General features: G+C 41.6%; 2 protein-coding genes and 1 long non-coding RNA gene across 3 annotated transcripts in view; all 3 read right to left on the bottom strand.

The window, feature by feature from the left end:
* Window positions 1–468: 468 nt before the first annotated feature.
* LOC135504033 (uncharacterized) lies at window positions 469–2,520 on the bottom strand. Its single transcript, XR_010450057.1, has 3 exons — window positions 2,468–2,520; window positions 2,328–2,354; window positions 469–759 (listed from the first exon to the last, which is right to left on the bottom strand). It is a non-coding gene; the product is annotated as an uncharacterized LOC135504033 (long non-coding RNA).
* Window positions 2,521–5,466: 2,946 nt separating this feature from the next.
* LOC135504026 (proliferation-associated protein 2G4-like) lies at window positions 5,467–12,325 on the bottom strand. The gene is made up of 13 exons (XM_064922276.1): window positions 12,081–12,325; window positions 10,903–11,031; window positions 10,537–10,642; window positions 10,254–10,323; window positions 9,802–9,894; window positions 9,255–9,318; window positions 9,047–9,125; window positions 8,784–8,862; window positions 8,470–8,603; window positions 8,100–8,194; window positions 7,778–7,905; window positions 7,284–7,337; window positions 5,467–6,917 (listed from the first exon to the last, which is right to left on the bottom strand). The coding sequence occupies exons 1-13, from the start codon at window positions 12,166–12,168 to the stop codon at window positions 6,840–6,842; spliced, it is 1,197 nt and encodes a 398-aa protein (XP_064778348.1). The 5' UTR covers window positions 12,169–12,325; the 3' UTR covers window positions 5,467–6,839.
* Window positions 12,326–13,485: 1,160 nt separating this feature from the next.
* LOC135504029 (receptor tyrosine-protein kinase erbB-3-like) overlaps window positions 13,486–15,674 on the bottom strand; it is a 41,283-nt gene continuing 39,094 nt past the window's right edge. Inside the window, exon 28 of the mRNA XM_064922281.1 lies at window positions 13,486–15,674. This exon is cut by the window's right edge and continues 219 nt beyond it. Within this exon, the coding sequence (XP_064778353.1) occupies window positions 14,797–15,674 (878 nt within the window). The 3' untranslated portion in view covers window positions 13,486–14,796.

Genomic DNA, 15,674 nt, shown 5'->3' with positions numbered 1-15,674 from the left:
GTCACTAATGATCCCATGACAATTATCACAGGCATGTTAAACCAAGTGTCCTGGCTAAATACCCAATCTAGTCCTCATACCATGACCACTTAATCACACCCAGCTTGTTTGGCTAATTAATCCCCCAGGTCATTGTTTGAAATGAGAATGTTCACAGTAAATTTACCCGGAAAACTAAGTTGCATGTGTTGCTGTGTTACCAGAGCAGGTAGAGCCATATATTTAGATAAAAAGCCATCCACGCACTCCTCACAACCCATGATCAAACAGCTGCGAAAAAAAAAAAGTCATACTGATAACCCTAGTTCATTGAAGAGACTGGTTTTAGGGAATCACAATTTATGGGTTACCTATAAGACTGTTTGATATGACTAGTCACCAGAACTGAACAGTCAGCAATAATGGTAAATGGTTGCAGCATGGTAGGAATTACATTCTGGACCCCGTTTCAGAAGCAACAAAGACAACTTTAAACCAAAAACTTTATTGGAAAGTATAAACAAAAGCAATGGAGTAGGATAGGTTTAGTAGAAGAGAATCCAGAATGTCCCCATATCAATTTTCCCAGGCAGGTGGTCTCTTTAAAGCCTCTCATTGGCATGGATGGCACATCTCAGATCAGACTTTGAACATGAGATCCTTGGTCCCGTGTTGTCCAGAAGGGTCAGCCATGGTGTTGTAGGGGGAAGCATTCTACTTGGACCTTTGCCTCATCTTTCGCCTCTTGCGCTTCAGCCTGCGCATACGCTTCTTTCTCCACTGCAAGAGAGAACAGAGGCCAATGTTAGATGTAACATTAGCAACTTTTAGATATTGATGAACTGTTAGTGTTAGAACAAATTGCTGAACCCTGATCAATTTTCAGAAGCATGGTTGGCAACACCCATCTGGCATTTACAGCAAATTGCTGTCAATACAGTCCTACCAACATATGCTCAGGTCTAGAAGGGATATTGCCTTCCTGCACACCCACCCATATAGTAAGGGACCTGTGACTGAAAATATGGCAATAAGCTAGCTAGAATTGGCTACAGTAATGAACCAGGATAGGTGATAATCACTACAGAATTAAATTACTTGGTAACAGTCCATTTCTATGGGTTGTCTGCAGTTAGCTACTTGGCTAGCTAGTTCCATTGGCCAACATTACTAGCGTTAAGGCTTTGGCTAAACGAACAAGTGCACTCACATACTCCCTTAGAAACTGAACCTGAAAACACCGCAATAGTAGTTTGTCAATCTTGACACAATAGCCAGTGTACACTTCAAAACAGCCTGAATTACTCAGATGAGTTCTTAGTGGTCATTAATGTGGCGTTTTTGCAGAGGACTTTAGTAGGTTGTAAAACTGCGCGACTAAGACTGATTAAATGTAACCTTTATTTAAGTAGGCAAGTCAGTTTAGAACAAATTCTTATTTACAATGACTGCCTACCCTGGACAACGCTGGGCCAATTGTGGGCCGCCCCCTGTGAGTCCCAATCACTGAAGTTGTGTCAGCCTGGTATTTAACTAGGCTCTGTAGTGATGCCTTAGGCCAAAAAGATCGTCAAGGACACTAACAACCAAAGCCAGTACCTGTTCACCACGCTACTGTGTGAGATGAGGTCAGTAAAGGTGCAAAGCTGGAACTGAGTGACTGAAAACCTCTCAAGGCCAAACAGACTTAAACAGCCATTACTAACATAGGCTGCTGCCTACATAGACTTGTACACTAAAAAGGATAAATCACATTTTATTGGTCACATGCAAGTATGGTAAACATTACCAATCTCGTATATATTTATAACATATATTGCATCACGCCAATGCCACTCCCATTACTCATCTATATAATTATTCAATTATTTTACTTAGATTTGGGTGTAATAGGTAATTGAATTAGGGAATGGTTTGATACTGCTGCACTGTCGGAACTAGAAGCACAAGAATTTCGCTACACTCGCCAACATATGCTAACCATGTGTATGTGAAATAAAACAGGGCCCTAGACCGCTATGACACTCGGGAGCAAAACGTTTGGTGCAGTATTTCAAGAGAAAAAAAATGCGTGAATAACGAGTAGTCTATCGTAGAATGACAAAGCACTATACAAACAACAAAGACTTATCTTAGAAATTACTACAAGCCTATGCACCGAACTTGATAATCAATGTATTTAAAATGTAGCAGGTGCGCATTTAAAATGTAGCAGGTGGCTACCTACAAAATGCGTGCAGTTATGTCGCAGTTAAGTTAAGACTAGCCAACCAAATCACTTAAAGCTAACTAGCATAGCGACAAGGAAGATGCCTACAAAACAATGGTTTCGAATAGATACAATTTACCTTTGCCCTCATGTCGTGGAGGAGTGTCTGTAAAGCAAATGGAGAAAAAGGTTTATCAGTTGGATGCCTTCTAATTACATTGGATTACTTTGGATGAATATGAGAAAATACAAACGTGTTAGGTTCAGTATTGAACTTACCTCTACCAGATGGCACCGTCTCCAAGAAGGGCGCCACTAGCGTTCGATCGGTTATTTATACACTGAAATTACGTCATCACTGTTGGACGCTCATACATTCTGGGATATGTAGATTTCATCAGTCATGGGCTGTGTTCGAATACCCATACTAACATACTGTATAACCCTGGCAGACAAGTTGGGAGGAAACGTGGTGGTATCACTGGAAGGGTTACCATTGTAAACGGAAAATACTACGTGCCATCTGAATTCCAGACGCTTTCACCTTAGCAGTTGTGTCTATATAATTTGATCCTAAAGGAATAGCTGTAGGCTTTTATTTTGTTCAGTTTTTATTATCATTTTTTTCCGCACAAAGGAGATCTCATTAACATATGCAAAAGCCTACAAGTTATTTTGCCAGCTGACTTTAAAAAAAAAATCCTGGTATTTAAAAATATATATTTACCTTCGAGGAATGTTCACTCATCAGGTGTTTTGACAAACAAATATGTACAACAGCACCACACTACCTGAGATTAATAACACTCCCAAAACAAAAGGTTTAGCACTGTTTTTGCATTCTTTGCCGCCTACACAGTGATGACTAGATGCTCAGTAGAGTAGGAAAATGTAAACGCTTTCTATAATGCCTTGACAGTCATATTCACTGCCCAGGTTACAACTAAAATCAAGTATTTTGCACTAATTAGGTTTTTCATGTGACTGACTTATTTATTTGAAATGTTCTATAGTATCTAATATGTTATTCGACCTGGCAAAACACATAATAGACTATGCATATATGAAGCACTTTTTTGTTTATACACTACAAGTTGAGACAAAAAAGTTTCAAATAACTATAAAGAAAATCTATATTTATGTCAACTAGAGCTGTTACCTCAGTTTTCATTCCTGTTATGCATATGGACAAGAACAGATGGGTATTTGACTGTTCAATTGCCGCCTTACTTTCATTTGAATGTACTGTACACCACCGGAAAAAGGAGGGGTGGTGGTTGCATTTTTTTAAAACACTAAACAAAATAATTCAAATATATCAGTAAAGATGGCAATATGTGCATTTGGAGCATTAAGTGGAACATTGTTTTTAAGATCAGGCGAGGAGGTTGCCACTTTGCAATAAAACCTTGTGGCAGATAAAAAAATACAAATAAAATAAAAAACTAACATACTGTATACTTAATGAGTATATACTACATTCTATTAGTTCATTTGAGTAAATACTGTGTTGAAATGTTGAACAAGTGGGTAGAATTGATTGGTCACCTGTGCTCGATAGTGTAGGGGTAGACATTGCCTGGGAAGCCTTTAAATGTAGATTCCTTGATGTGGTGAATGTGATGGCTCCCATTAGACGGGTCAGGGCAAAGCAGAGATCTAGCCCTTGGTTTAATCATGAGATTCTAGAATCTATCCAAGCAAGGAATAAATAAAAATGTTTGAACACAGTTTGAGAGCAGCATGATTTTGTCCTATATAAACCTCACAGAAATGAAGCACAGAGGAGGATTGATGAAGCTAAGAGTGGTTACTTTGCTGAGAAAATAATTGAGAACAAAGAATACCCTAAAATCTTTGGAAATCATTTAAGGAATTAGGCTGTAGTGGTACTATCGAAAACCAACTAAACAGTATTGGACTGAACATCAAGGGGGAGATGGTATATGAACAAGCAGAGGTTGCCAATGATTTCAGCTCTTTCTTTTACTTCTGTTGCCAGCAAGCTGGTGAGCAAGCTGCCCACCAGTTCTGGTTTGTATGGACGCAACCAAGTCAAGAAGTATTATGTAGAGTTAGGGGTTCAGCCAAACTCTTTTTCTTTTGCAAAGGAAGCAACAGCCAAAAAGGTCAGTATGCTCCAAAGCCACAGGCCTGGACAATATTCCTGCAAGGTTTCTTATAGATTCTACTGAGCAAATTGGCCCTCTCCCTCCATATGGGTGTATTTTTGTGTTTGCTGGTGGGAAGAGTTATGGTGCTTTCAAGATAACTGGAAACTCTAAAAAAATATGAGGCCAAATCATGAAGTCCGTGATCTTCAGGTCGGAAAGTCGGGGCTCTAGAATGAGGCACGTGTCCCCAAGTTGGATGACTGTTTAAAACGGTTTTTCCCAGTCAGAGCTCTTCTCTCTCTCTCCAGAGTACCCAGTTGTTTTGAACGCACTGAAGTGAGATTTCTGAGCTCCCAGTTGTTTTAAATGCAGCATATGCCCCGTTTACATCATTACGTATTTCATTACGCATTACGTCATCTTCACTGAGTTTTCCCACGCAAGATGTTCTATCTGTGCCTCTACGGAATGGACAAGTGCAGTGTTTGTTATGCAAGATGGAGAGCCTGTCTCTCCTCAGAGATCACATTTATTTTAGGAGATTGCAAAATAAGACCTTTTCACAGGGCAAATGTATTTGTATGTTTAGTTACTTTTCCCTCAACTTGTTTCTCTAACATTGCTAGCTAATTTGTCCTGGGATAAAATCATTGGGTTGTTATTTGACCTGAAATACACAAGGTCCTCTACTCCAACAATTAATCCATAGATAAAAGGGTAAACTGAGTTCGTTTCCAGTAATCTCTCCTCCTTCAGGCTTCTTCTTTGGACTTTATAAGGCGGTTGGCAACCAACTTTAAAGTGCATTACCACCACCGACTGTAGTGTGGGCCTTAGTTCCTCTTTCAACCACCCATGCGGGTATATTCTCCTAAAAACCAATGAGATGGGAGGCATGATTTGCAGTGTGTCAAGCATAAAATAGAACGCTCGAGCAGTGTTGGTACACTGATTTAGTAACATGTGTACATTTATTTGGCAGCGCACGCGACGGGAGTGGTGTGTTCAGCACGTTAGCTGATGGTAGTGGAATGACCGATGGATCTTACTCATAGAATTATTATAGGACGATATTTACATTTCAGTCAAGTATTCAAATAAAATGTTTAAAAATACTTTAAATGGGTTGTAATTCTGACATGCTTTGCTAATGACAATTTCAAAGGCCTTCCAAAATACCACATTTTATTGGGAGGACCTCTATTACTTCCGAAATAGGAACTTTTGTAGAATTCTACCCATACACATCTACAATACAAGAGCGGATACATCTCCTTCATGAGAACAAACTTAAAATATCAACCGAGTCAGAAACATTTCCACAATGATCTCTCCTCTAATATCCTAATCAGAAAGAAAAGCCCACAGGAACTCATGATGCAGCAGTTGGTTAGTTAGTCCTTTGGTCAGTTGCCTCATACCAAATTCAATAATGGAGTTATTTGATGCCACCATGGCAATGTTTCTAATCTAGATGATTCAAAAATATCCGCAAACTTATTTTACAATAAAGTATCAGATGTGAAACAGCTATGGAAACCGATGTACAGTGACCAATATAGGTGTAATCCATTGAGAGCCATGGCAGTATCATTGTATTAACCGAAACATGGCGGTCATATGCCTAAATCATTTAATAATGGGAACATTGAAACCTTTCATAATTGGGCTTCAGCGACAATGTTTTTTCCCCTTCCTTGCATGGTGCGTACAGATCAAGCACCTAATTCAATTCCCTGTTCCAAATCCATTTAATATGTAGTCCTGTTAGGGGATATATCAATGGAAACTGACTTTAAGCAGTTGTAAAACTGTCAGTTGCAGTTGATAAGAGAAATAGCTAGGTATGACCCTGGGGATTTTTGCTAATGTACGTAACGATTTGAGTCAACGTAGTCAGCCATCATTTGCTAGCATGGCTGTTTATAAGGTCTGTCATGTTTATAGTAGGTTTAATGATGGAGGGTTCAAGTTAATACACATTTACTTCCCAAATAGACAAACTTACATTAATTTAAAAGATACAACTGCATGGTTATGACCAAAAAGGTTTTCCTTCAGAAAAATCATTGGCACAGTGCAATCGTATCACACCCTCAACTGTCCTACTTTGCTTTCATAAATCATTTGATTATTCACTGCTGACTTTATTACAGTACCAAAGCTCAACGACTGGATGGTATAAACGTGTCTTCCACAGAGTCTACTTAGGAAAATGCCCTTGTTCTACTCAATAGCCCTTCTGAGTCACTTAGTGGTTATTATCATGGGGAGAACCCTGCTGTCTCAAGGACAGCGAGATTGAAATGGGATGTGACAGAATTTGAATTTAGCAGAGAGCAGCACCATCCCCAGTAGTCTGACATCAGTTAACATTTGGAGGTTTCCATCACAAGGCTAGGCTGCACCGTGAGGCGGGCGTCTCAGGACAGGAGCGCATGATGGAAGGTCTTGACATCTGTTCTGTGGGTTGGTCAGTTGTCAAAAGTCTGTCAGTATTATTGGGAGACGAAGACTGGGTCAGGAGGTGGAAGGTCTTATTCTGCAGCTTCGGTCTCTTTGACCTCTGGCGCTGGCTGTCCTGGTGCTGTTTCAGTTTCCACAGTCTTTGAAGCCTTGTCACAAAGGGGGGGGAGACAAAAGTGAGAAATTGAGGCAATATGTGTTTACAATCACATGAATGTGTAATTTATGTATTAAACAAGGAAGTCCCACTGAGGTGAGAAGACCTGTAAATATTTACATTAAATAGCAGGGGATACCTAGTCAGTTGCACAACTGAATGCATTCAACCGAAATGAGTCTTCCGCATTTAACCCAACCCCTCTGAATCAGAGGTGCGGGGGGCTGCCTTAACATCCATCTCATAGGTGCACGGGAGCAGTTGTTTGGGGTTAATTAACGGCCGCGCTTAAAAGGCAGAACGGCAGATTTATCTACCTTGCCGGCTCGGGGATTCGAACCAGCGACCTTTAGCCTACCTTCTTTTTCTTCTTCTTCTGCGTCTTGCGGCTCGCTGAGCTTTGGAGCAAGGCCTGAAAAAAGGTTGGTTTTTAAGAACACAAATCAACCATGTCAGCTTAGTACATAACGACATTGGAAAAGCCAATCACAGTAGATGATTTATCCTTATCCCTCCCGCCGGTGTACAAGTAGGGAACTGGTATGTGTATATTTAAATGTATCCTTTATTTAACTAGGCAAGTCAGGGGTATACCAGTCATGCTGCAGTGGAGGTGCAACTTTAGCCAAGCGTGAGGTGCTCCCATTATCTTCTATGAAACCGGAGAGCAAGCAGCACTATTTTTGTGAATACGACACGCAACACACACCCAAGAACACGTGATAGTGGTATGCGCTCTGCTCACATTGGCAAAAAGTTACGGGTCCAGTGTGGCAGATAGAAAGCAGGCGTTTTCCCAAAGCCCTAGTGTAGCGCCACAGTAAGAGCAGTAGCCCATCTGTCTTGCTTTACCTTGAGATCTGCGTCCTCTACTTCGTGTTCAGACTTGTACAGCTCCTGCTCATACAGCCCTGTGGTGATGCGTAGGGGTCCGTTGGCCATCAGCAGAACAGTGAACTTGAACTGGGCCACAAACTCACCTAGACTCACAGAAAAAGAGCCATTAAACGTGGGCTTATAACAACTTGGTTATGAATCAAGGAAGAAATATTTAATTTGCATGTCAAGCCACCTTCACATCCCTTACAGGATTATCTGACACAATTTCAAAAAGTAATGTGCAGTACTTTAGCATAAATGCATAGCCTCTGTCTGGTTAGATCTTCCAACTAACCTTCTTTCTCATGCAGAACGTTGAAGGGCTGCAGGAGTTCATGTTTGGCACACTCTACCACACCCAGCCTTGCCTTGGCCTCATCCTCAAACGCCCTGAGAGAGAGAACAAGAGATTGAGGGAGAGGGGAGAATATAAAAAAGGCAGAAGAGAGAACCAAATCATTAGCCATCTAATAGGCATTTAAACAGAGAAAACAAACTAAGTGTTCAGTCTATTGGATCAAATAGTCTAATCGGGGGAAAATGATATGTGCCTTATTTAATTGATGAAAACCCTCTTCTTTCCCCAACTGTCATTGAAGGTGTTCTGGGTAAAAGTATAATATTAGTTGTAGGTAAAAGTCCGCTCCCTGCGGCAGACGTGCTACCTGAGAGTGAAAGGCATGGCATCGAAGCGTCTCTCCACCTCGCTGAAGAAACTCCTGGATGTCTTCATCTTCAGGCCGTACTGCTTGTCTGGGTCCCTCTTGTAAATGGTGGTCCTCTGGCCTGCATCCTTCGCCTGGAGTAGAAGAAAGCGCAAGGAGGAGACACAATAGAGTAATTCAAAGCATAGAAAAAAACAATGTCCCCTCACTGTTTGGCTGTTTCTGATTGTGAAAACTTAATACATTTTAGTACAACCCATCAACGGGTGTGAGCCTCACACGACTGGAATGTTGAGTGAATGTTTGTCCCTCACCTTGCCTTCTCCAGTGCTGATGAGCACATCCACAGCATACACCTCGTGTACCTCAAACTCTGCCTTCTCGTGGTCCTTCCTACGCAACACCAACAGAGAGAGACAAGGCCATGAATAATTAAACAAAACTTTGTCCCCTAAGAGCAATTACTATTATCGCTACAGCAGTGCCTGACACATACGACAAAGACTAGAAACAACATATGCATCTTACAAGTAATACCAAAACAAGCCAGATGTTTTGGACTAATATTAAATGTCACCTCTGCAGGTCCGTGGGGTTCTGAATGATGGTTTTCTCTCCGTCGATAACATGCTGCTTCAACTGATGGGACAGCATCCCTGAGGAGTGTGTAATATGACAAAAAGTCAAGGTATGTGATTTGGCAAGTTACCAGTACAAGACACAAGGGTTGAATGTATCGTGCATCAATGTGGCACCAACTAGATTACATGAAAAGTGGGACTCACCCTCTATGGCTGAGCATTTGAATGACTTGGCAATCTTGTTCCAGGCTTCTGTGACCTGTGAGTTCTGAATGAGAAAGAGACATTCAACCTAAATTGCTATAATTTCACTGATGGAAATACTGTCCCATTACAATACCAAATATATTTGTTAGTCAAACTTATTTTTTTATACTTGTCACTGCATACCTAATAAGCCTGGTACCCGCTCGGTTTGTGCTGTATAGCCAACTGCACCATGGGAGTTGGCTTTAGAGCACAACCAGATCTGGTACTAGGCTAGACCCCTGAAAAAAAAAAAAAAAAGAGCCGCACACTCTTGGAGCTCAGATGCAAAAATTTAATACCAACTTTTCGACAGCCAAGCTGTCTTCATCAGGGTATAATCCAGACAGCTTGGCTGTCGAAACTTTGGTATTAAATTTTTGCATCTGAGCTCCAAGAGTGTGCGGCTCTCTTTTATTTTTATTTTCAAGTTTCTACTCCGCTAGCCAGCACCTCGTCTTTATAGGTGTGCGTTTCTCTTTCTTTTTCTACTAGGCCACTTCACCTGGTTTCCAGGCTTGACCAGTCTGAGGGCAGCCTCAGCACACAGGTGTGCCGCTTTAATAACGTCAGCCTTACGTCCTGTCAACGGAGCATCCTGATGGAGCGAAAACAGAGGATGAGAAGGTGAGATAACATAGCAAATGATTACATAGGAAAATATGAAAAACAGGCAACATTACACACAGGTTGGGTTTTCCTGTACTAGCTGGCTGTCTACCTGACTGTGTGTCTAACATTACGTGATGGTCGGGTTTTCCTGTACTAGCTGGCTGTCTACCTGACTCTTTGTGTGCCTGACATTACGTGACGGTCGCACTATGCATGTAACGTTTGATGTGCTGTACATCCGTCAATGTATCTGTATGCTGGCATTCTGTATGACAGAACATAGCAACATATGCACTCGTGCTAATGATCCCGACGCGGTCACAGCAAACAACCAAGTGCTACTACCTTGGTCACTCCCACCACAAAGCTGTGAGCCAGGTTTGAGATGAAGCCATCGACGTGCACCCCCAGGTCACTGCACAGGCAAAAACAACAAGCAGCACATGAAGGATAGGCAGAGGCTCAAGACCATCAGACTGGTCCATGCACTGACATGGGAAGGGTAGTCGCCCAACAGTTGAACAGGGACAGCCATGCAGGTCCCATACAGAGAAGGTAAAGATTCATTGAATAACAGTTTCCCATGAGACAGTCGGCCATAAAAGTTGCAGACATATGTTGTTCCTACATTTTGATGAGGTCCCCGTCCTTCAGTGTGATCTCAGGATCACTCTTCAGGGGAGAGAAGTGGCACACGCAGTTGTTGACTGATACGCTGGTTGGGAACGCAATGCCTGAGAGAGGATATGAGGAGGCAATAAGTAGACATTTATTTACACTAATAACCTAAGTAACTTTCTGCACAACAAATAATATTACGTGTTTTGAAGACGCAAGGAGAGAGGATATGAGTAAACGAGGAAAAGATGTGATTTACCCAAACTCAACTTTTCTGCATTTAAAAAAAGTAAACAACAAAACTTTTAAGAGCCACTTCACTCATGAATCATGTCAACGCAACTCATTGACTTAACCAATGAGATGAGGCACATACCTTTCTTCAGATCCTTCTCCTTCCTGAAGACCTTTCCAGTTTCTGCCATGATGAAAGCATCTCCAGTCTCACAGAGGCTGACCACAGTCACCCCAGCCCTGGCAGCCTCCACCACAGCCTTCAGGGCCTCTGGAGTAGACAGGAAGAGACACAGGAGGAAAGAACAAGAGGTTGGGTAGGTATGCTTCGGGTATTAGGACTAGGGGAGGTGACTTCTCACACAAACATTTGTACTAGTTTTAGGTTCCTTTGGTTCAGAGCGTCTGCTAGATGACTCAAATGTGGATCTGCTGGTCCAATAAACACTTCCGTAGGGAAAAAAATAATTGTAATCGAAGTTCATCAAGATCCCTTCCCAGGACCATTACGATCATCAAGATCCCTTCCCAGGACCATTACGATCATCAAGATTTACATAAATTCCCATGAACACATACTCCAGCCAGGTATTCCATTTTGATACACAGAGTAAGTATAATATATGCACACAGAATATATATAGTAGCTATATCTGGATGCATAGATAGCTGTGTGGTACTGCGTTGCAGGTCTGAGGCAATACATTGTCACTAAACTGACACACTGATGGCCCTTATGCCTATACAATGAGTGACCATCCATGGCTTCACTGAGAACACTTACATGCGTCACATTAAGAGATGAGCGGTGCAAACGACCTGTTTTAAATAGTAAATTGGCAAACAGGAGTTAAAATTAATCGTTGGTAACTAACTAGTTAACTAAACGTAGAAAATAGTTAATTAAATGTAACGGGATCATAGCCAACTTATTCAGAAGGTAGTTTGCTAATCAGTTATGTTTACTAGTGACAACTTTCCAGGCAGTGCATATAACCTTAGCTAGTGAACTAGCTAACGTAGCATTTGGCTAGGTAGCAGTTGTCTATGCATACACTTTTGTAGGTTAATTTTAGAATTAGTTGGCAAAGATATGCTAACTCATGCTACTATACATTACAAAACCGACGGAACTATTGCTTAAGACAACTACACAAGCCAAAAGCTAGCCCCGAGGAGACGTTGTGATTAATGTATCGTTAGCTGCTAACACAGCACATGGCTGCATTGTGATAGCTGAGCTAGCGTTAGCACATTAGCCAGCAGACTTACGTCTAAACTCTTCAATAGTCTATTAAAAACATGTTAATATTCACTTACGGTTGGCAATCTCGGCCCCCATCTTGTACTTGGTAACGACCAAGTCATCCGCGATGGTCTGCTCTTGTGGCTCGTCGTCTCCAGACATTTTTTTCGGTGGCTCTTTCGCACTCAAAGTAACTTTTTTTTCCCGGGTGTCAGCTACAGACTCGACCACGCTGCAGTGCTATCTTGTGCTCCGCAGATCTTGCACAGGCCCAACTCGCTAGAGATCCCGCTTCCTACTAGCTGGTTACGTCCCACGCAGTGAGTGCACGCTGAACGCCAATTTGAATTAGCGCGTCACCGCACTGATCCTTGGTTTTAAAGGGGAATGGAAACACTTTAGGAAGTAAATCTAATCGAAGAGATGTATTCAATCCACTTATACTAAACAACATTTTCCCTCATGCCATTGACGCAACCATGCCAATTTACAGTTAGCTGGCGTTCTAAATCCCAGTGTTTCCATTCCCCATTAATATCTATGGCACTGACCGATAAACCTTTATCAGTAAATTAGACATTCTTCAGTAGTCATTAGATTTTGGCCTGGCATCATATTATCTGCATATCTACATAGCTATTATTACTAATCAAGAATAGTGTATGCATCTCTTGACTTGCTTGTGTCTCTCGCTTTCACACACACATATTTATCACCCCTATACATACCTACTTCTATCACTCCAGTATCCCTGCACATTCTAAGCATGGTATTGGAACTGACCCTGTATATAGAGTGCATTGAGAAATTCAGAGCCCTTGACTTATTCTAAAATTGATTACATTGTTTTTCCCCCTTCAATCTACACACAAAACTCAACAATGACTACTCAAAAACATGTTTGTAGATAAAGAAAAAGTAAACACATTTACATAAGTATTCAGACCCTTTACTCAGTACGTCGAAGCTCCGTTGGCAGTGATTACAGCCTCAATTACAACCACCCTGACCAAGGCCCCTCTCCCCCGATTGCTCAGTTTGGCCGGGTTGGCAGATAGCTCTGGGAAGGCTATAAACTTCTTCCATTTAAGAATGACAGATGCCACTGTGTTCTTGCAGTGGGGACCTTCAATGCTGCAGAAAATGTTTTGATACCTCAACACAATCCTGGCTCAGAGCTCTACAGACAAGTCCAACGTCATGGCTTGTTTTTTTTTTTTTGTTTTTTTGCTCCAACATGCACTGTCAACTGTGGGACCATATATAGACAGGTGTTTGCTTTTCCAAATCATGTCCAATCAATTTAATTTACCACAGGTGGTTTCTGATCAAGTTGTAGAAACATCAAGGATGATCAATGGAAACAGAATGCACCTGAGCTCAATTTCAAGTCTCATAGCAAAGGGTCTGAATACTTATGTAAATAAAGTATTTCTGTTTTTTTTTATATTTAATACATTTGCCAACATTTTTTTGTAGATTGATGACCTTTTTATTTAATCCATTTTAGAATAAGGCTGTAATTCAACAAAATGTGGGGTCTGAATACTTTCCAAATACACTGTAGTTTACCAACTTCTCATGTTCTTCATATTTATTTATTTTTCTTGTTCTACCTTATGTTATTTTTAGTACTAAATTGATATTGATTATTGCATTGTTGAATTTAGAGTGAGCAAGAAATGCATTTCACTGTACTTGTGCATGCAACATTAAAACTTGAAACACATACACACACATACTTGTAATAACATAGTCAATACATGACTGAAATTCATCCATACAGTCATGTTCATCAAGAATACTTCATTTCATAGAGGAAACTATAAGCTACAAATGTACATTACATGGTAGGCCTCACACCCAGGGAACCTTGAGGTTCTATCTATGTAGGTCAACTCAGCTTCACCAGGAAGTGGAACAAGTTGAAGTGCAAACACTGTGCAAATTTGATCCATTAGTATGTGTACATTGGCCTGCTATTTCTACTTTATGTATCTATGCTTTGTGTATCTTTTTACACTCTATATTCTTTGTGTATCTTTGTACACTCTATATTCTTTGTGTATCTTTGTACACTCTATATTCTTTGTGTATCTTTGTACACTCTATATTCTTTGTGTATCTTTGTACACTCTATATGCTTTGCGTATCTTTGTGCACTATATTTTTATTTTTTTAATTTTACCTTTATTTAACCAGGCAAGTCAGTTAAGAACAAATTCTTATTTTCAATGACGGCCTAGGAACAGTGGGTTAACTGCCTGCTTTGTGTATCTTTGTACATTCTATATGCTTTGTGTATCTTTGTACATTCTATATGCTTTGTGTATCTTTGTACACTCTATATGCTTTGTGTATCTTTGTACATTCTATATGCTTTGTGTATCTTTGTACATTAAGATCTATGTGCATCTATTTCTCACTATTCTGTTTGTCTTTGACTTATTGATTCTTGCTCACAGCTTAGGCCATCCTTTGCTGTTGTTTAATATATAGCTGCCTATTTGGTTACATTTCTTAGACTGAGATGTCACTATAAACTGATAGATAACATTAATGCTACATAGGACATTTTGCAGATGTTTTTTTGGTCAATGATGTTTGGATGGATGATGTGTAAACCAACTGAGAATACATACACTACATTATAAACAACACATTCAACAGTACTAAAGGAGTGCTACATTACTGGTTGAGATGCACCCCAGTCTGTTACATGGTTCTATAAAACACCTCTGGCTGTGCTTTGCTTGGTCACGGTTGTTGTTGTTTTCTCAGTCCACATCATTATGTGCGCACAGCATCTGGCTTGAGGAACAGTCTGCTGTGCCAGTAGTCAGGGTTGTCAAACGATGTGTTGCTGCTCGGCTCTACCACTCCCACACCAGAGCATGCTTTGATGTACCCTCCCAACCCTAGCCCGGCACACCTGCTACCCGCGCCCCCCTCCTCAGCCGTGGTGGCCCTCCCCTTGCCTGGGACTGGGAGATTCTGGTACTCTGCCTCCTGGTGGTCCCCTCGCTGGGAGCCCCCTCCAAAGGCATGCATCTCCTCATATACCTCCACCTGGCTGTCTTCCACTGCTGTGAAGCCATCTGGCCTGGGGTTGGGATTGGGGCTGAGGCTGGGTTTGGGCCTTGGCTTGGGGAGGAGGCTGGGCTTGGGCATTGGCTTGGGGAGGAGTCTGGGCTGCTTGTTAGTGTACTGGTGAACTTCCTCCCCTTCCTTTCCTTTCTCCTCCTCTACCTCCTGACTATTTCCTTCTTCTTCTCTCTCTCGTTCTTCTGCCTCTGTCCTCCTCAAGTCAGCTGCTCGACTCTCACGCCTCTCCCAGATCGGTCTTTCTGTGTCTGTGGTGTTTGTGGTGCTCCGAATATCCATGTATTCATACTCCACTACAGACGCTTTCTCTGGCCTCCCCTGAGTCACCTCTCCACTGTCAGACACATCAGATCCACTGTAAAGCCTGTCAACCAGCGGCTGCAGCATGTCTCCCTCTGCTCCTCTAGCCACAGCACTATCAGAGGTCTCTGTTGAACCCTGGCTTCCCCCAGGAGTGGCTGCACTGCCTGACAATGACTCCTGTGAGGCCCCATGCACTGTGTTGTCACCCTCTAGTGGTGAGGGTGCTATATTGTAGGTTGGGGAGGGCATAGTTGAGGACT

This window comes from Oncorhynchus masou, chromosome 18 (assembly GCF_036934945.1).
Source record: "Oncorhynchus masou masou isolate Uvic2021 chromosome 18, UVic_Omas_1.1, whole genome shotgun sequence".
Lineage (NCBI taxonomy): Eukaryota > Metazoa > Chordata > Actinopteri > Salmoniformes > Salmonidae > Oncorhynchus > Oncorhynchus masou.
Note: the sequence above shows the minus strand (reverse complement) of the source record. Positions and strands in the feature narration are given on the sequence as shown.

Coding starts and splice junctions, on each gene's coding strand:
- LOC135504026 (XM_064922276.1), bottom strand. CDS start 12,168: ATGTCTGGAGACGACGAGCCACAAGAGCAGACCATCGCGGATGACTTG. Junction 11,032..12,080: donor GGGGGCCGAGATTGCCAACC/GTAAGTGAATAT, acceptor TGTCTACTCCAG/AGGCCCTGAAGGCTGTGGTG. Junction 9,319..9,801: donor TGGTCAAGCCTGGAAACCAG/GTGAAGTGGCCT, acceptor TTTCTCATTCAG/AACTCACAGGTCACAGAAGC.